The sequence below is a fragment of the Nannospalax galili genome, unplaced genomic scaffold (assembly GCF_000622305.1).
Source record: "Nannospalax galili isolate Female #2095 unplaced genomic scaffold, S.galili_v1.0 scaffold3045, whole genome shotgun sequence".
Classification (NCBI taxonomy): domain Eukaryota; kingdom Metazoa; phylum Chordata; class Mammalia; order Rodentia; family Spalacidae; genus Nannospalax; species Nannospalax galili.
The window spans coordinates 4976-8607 of NW_008352271.1; the positions used below are offsets into that span (position 1 = coordinate 4976).

General features: G+C 41.2%; 1 protein-coding gene across 1 annotated transcript in view; it reads right to left on the reverse strand.

Moving 5' to 3' along the window:
* The window catches only part of LOC103746915 (zinc finger protein 670), a 19815-nt gene that overhangs the window by 1779 nt on the left and 14404 nt on the right, over positions 1 to 3632 (reverse strand). The window contains 4 exon segments of the mRNA XM_017802243.2: positions 22 to 578; positions 1321 to 1587; positions 2567 to 2627; positions 2819 to 2945. Coding sequence (XP_017657732.2) covers positions 22 to 578; positions 1321 to 1587; positions 2567 to 2627; positions 2819 to 2945 — 1012 coding nt within the window.

A 3632-nucleotide genomic window follows, 5' to 3' on the forward strand; every position in this document is an offset into this window, starting at 1 on the left:
AACCCTATGAATTTTTTTTATGTAATTTTAAACTACTGCTGAGTGTAAAGGTCTTACCACACTGTGAACCTTCAGAGGGTTTCTCTCCAGTATGAATTTTTTCATGTCTTTGAAGATGACTGTGACATCTAAAGGTTTTACCACACTGCTTACATTCATAGAGTTTCTCTCCAGTATGTGTTCTTTCGTGCCTTTGAAGATCATGTCTAAAGGCTTTACCACAGTGTTCACACTCATATGGTATTCCTCCAGTATGAATTTTTTCATGTCTTTGAAGATTACTGTGACGGCTAAATCCTTTACCACACTGTTTGCATATACAGGGCTTTTCTCCAGTATGAATTTTTTCATGTAATTGAAGACAACTGTGATATCTAAAGCCTTTCCCACATTGTTTACATGCATAGGGTTTTTCTCCAGTATGATTTTTTTCATGCCTTTGAAGATGACTATGACATCTAAAGGCTTTACCACAATGTTTACATGAATAGGGTTTCTCTCCAGTATGCTTTATTTCGTGTCTTTCAAGATTCTTACGCTGATTAAAGACGTGCAGATGGTCGTGTCGCCTGACCAGTCTGACATGAAGATGGTCTTGTCACCTGCCCCGCTGATGTGCACATGGTCGTGTCACCTACCGTCTGACGTGCAGCTGGTTGTGTCACCTGCCCCCTTTGACGTGCACATGGTCATGTCACCTGTGCTCTCTGCCATAAAGATGTTCGTGTTACCTGCTTCATCTGACGAGCAGTTGGTCGTGTCACCTGCCCTCTTGACCTGCACATGGTCTTGTCAACGGCCCTCTCTGCCCTAAAGATGGTCGTGTCACATGCCCTTTTGATGAGCAGATGGACATCTAACCTGCCACTCTGACGAGCCGATGACCTTGTCTCCTGCCCCCTCTGCCGTGCACATGGTCATATCACCTGCCAGCTTTGACGTGCACATGGTCATGCCACCTGCGCTCTCTGCCATAAAGAGGTTCGTGTTACCTGCTCCATCTGATGGGCAGTTGATCGTGTCACCTGCCCTCTTGACCGGCACAGGGTCTTGTCAACGGCCCTCTCTCCCCAAAAGATGGTCGTGTCATCAGGCCTTTTTGAGGAGCAGATGGTCATCTACCCTGCCCCTCTGACGAGCAGCTGAGCTTGTTACCGGCCCCATCATACGTGCAGATTGTTATGTCACCTGCCCCCTCTGACGTGCAGATGTTGGTGTCTGCTGCCCCCTCTGATGTACAGATGTTTGTGTCACATGCACGCTCTGACCTGCAAATCGTCATGTCAACTGTCCTCTCTGACGTGCACATGGTCGTGTCACCTGCCCCTCTGACATGCAGTGAGAGAGTTAGAGTTCTGGGGCTTGTTTCCATACTCCTCATGCTCATATGGTTTGTACTGAGAGTGAGAAGTAGGATAGTTACTGAAGGGGGAATGACACCTGAAAACCTTCCCACACACATTGCTTTCACATGGAGTTAAGTCACTAGAAATATTCATGATCACATTGGCATTTGCTATCCAAGTGAAAGTTTCTCCATCCTGAAGACCTTCTTTATGCTCATAGAGTGTTTCAAACACAGAACTTCTGTAAAAACAACAAACATATTAAAACTCAATTTATTACTATTTATTACAAAGTGTAGGTCATACACTGTTGCCAAAATCAGATATACATTTTCTGCCATATTTGAATGGTTTGAAACTAAATAGACTGAAAATTCTAGGGGCTGGAGAGATGGCTCAGTGATTAAGAGCACTGGTTGCTTGGAAAAGGACGCAAGTTTGGTTCCCAGCACCCACATGGTAGCTAACAATCATCCATAACACCAGTTCCAGGGAATACAATGCCCTCTTCTGACCTCCGTGGGCACTGCATGACATGGGGGTACTTACATTCACATTGGCAATACACTCATATACAGAAAATAATAATAACATTTTTTTTAAAAAAAAGAAAATTCTACAGTATGGTTCCCACAAAGCTGTGATAAGAGTTAACTTGAGTTAACCTGATTTGTTAACCTGAGTTCCTAGTACTGTTTGCAAGTGAAATGCCCTGCAAACACTGAATAGGATTCTTAAATTGAGGTACATGTTACATTTCCTAATGATAAAAAAAGCAAAGTTGGTGGTGGCACACACATTTAATCCCACTGCTCAGCAGGCAGAGGCAGGCAGATCTCTGTGAGTGCCAGGCCGGCTGGGGCTACAGGGAGATCCTGTCTCAGTAAGAAAAAAAAAAAAAAAAAAAAAAAAAAAAAAAAAAAAAAAAAAAAAAATTTATTTATCCATAAATGCTCATGCTAAATACCTTCAATGGGGAGCTGGAGAGATGGCTCAGCTGTTAAGCATAACAGCTGCTCTACCAGAGGACCAGAGTTTGGCTGCCAGTATCCAAGACAGGTAGCTCACAACCTCTTGTAATTCCAGCTCCATGAGTCCAACACCCCCTTCTGGCCTCCTTACCACTTGCATGCAGCTTTGCAAACACACACACACAAAAATAAATAATAAATGTTTTTAAAATTCCTTCAAAGGAACTTTGCTTTATTTTTTTTAATTACCTTAGATTTTTTCCACAGCTTTTATAATGGTCTTCAATATTCTCATCTTCACATTTGTTTCCTAAAATGTAGTCAAGGAAAATTTATAATGAATTAGAATTCCTGAAACATTAGTTTGTCATTTAGTGTATATGAATAATGCCAGATTTATACATCATGCTCTTCCTTTATATTATTCCAAATCACAGAACATCAATACCAAAACACATGCCTTCCTTAATATAGTAAGGTAATGTAAAATGGTATTCTTACCTATAAAAGTGAAGTTCCTGCAGGTTTCCAGCATCACATCTCTGTAGAGATTCTTCTGCGAAGGTTCCAGCAAAGCCCACTCTTCCTGGGTGAAGGTCACGGCAACATCCTCAAATGTCACAGAATCCTAAACATTCCATAGATTCAATTGATAATGTGTTCATACAACTCTGTGCATCACACATTTTGTTCCATGACACAGAAGTTCTAATGCAAGTTTTGAGTTGTTCTGAAAGGACAGAGCACTGGAGGGACATTGCTGCTCTGTCTCAATTCTTTCTACAACACATGTCTACTTCCTGTCTTAATAAAGTCTGACCACCTGAGGTTCAGAACAGAGGTAAATTAGCATGCAACAGCCTGCTTGGCCTTAGAAATTCCTGTTCAGAATGTTTTAAGAACATGAAGAAATTTAACATTTTTATGCGCATAAATGTTAAATCACCTAGCATAAATGAAAGTCTATAAACCAACTCACAAAGAGAACTAGGCATGCAGGTCATCAAGGGAGAGTCATCATCAAGGGAGAGACTAACAAGTGCCAATTATGGGGTCAAATTGTCCCAACATCTTTGCTTGACTATGAAAAAAGACTCAGAAGAGTGTTCATAAGAACTTCAAAGAACTTGCCATTCACTGTAATGGTGGTTTTGACAGTGCTTTAACAATGCTTAGCACACACCCCTTCATGTGTCTCACAATCAGTCAATGGCACTTAACATTTAGGATTTTTTTGCAGCATAAATTGAAAAGTACAGAATAAGACTATCTGTATTACACACTCTTCTACTCAATACTGTTCTAGAATCCATTG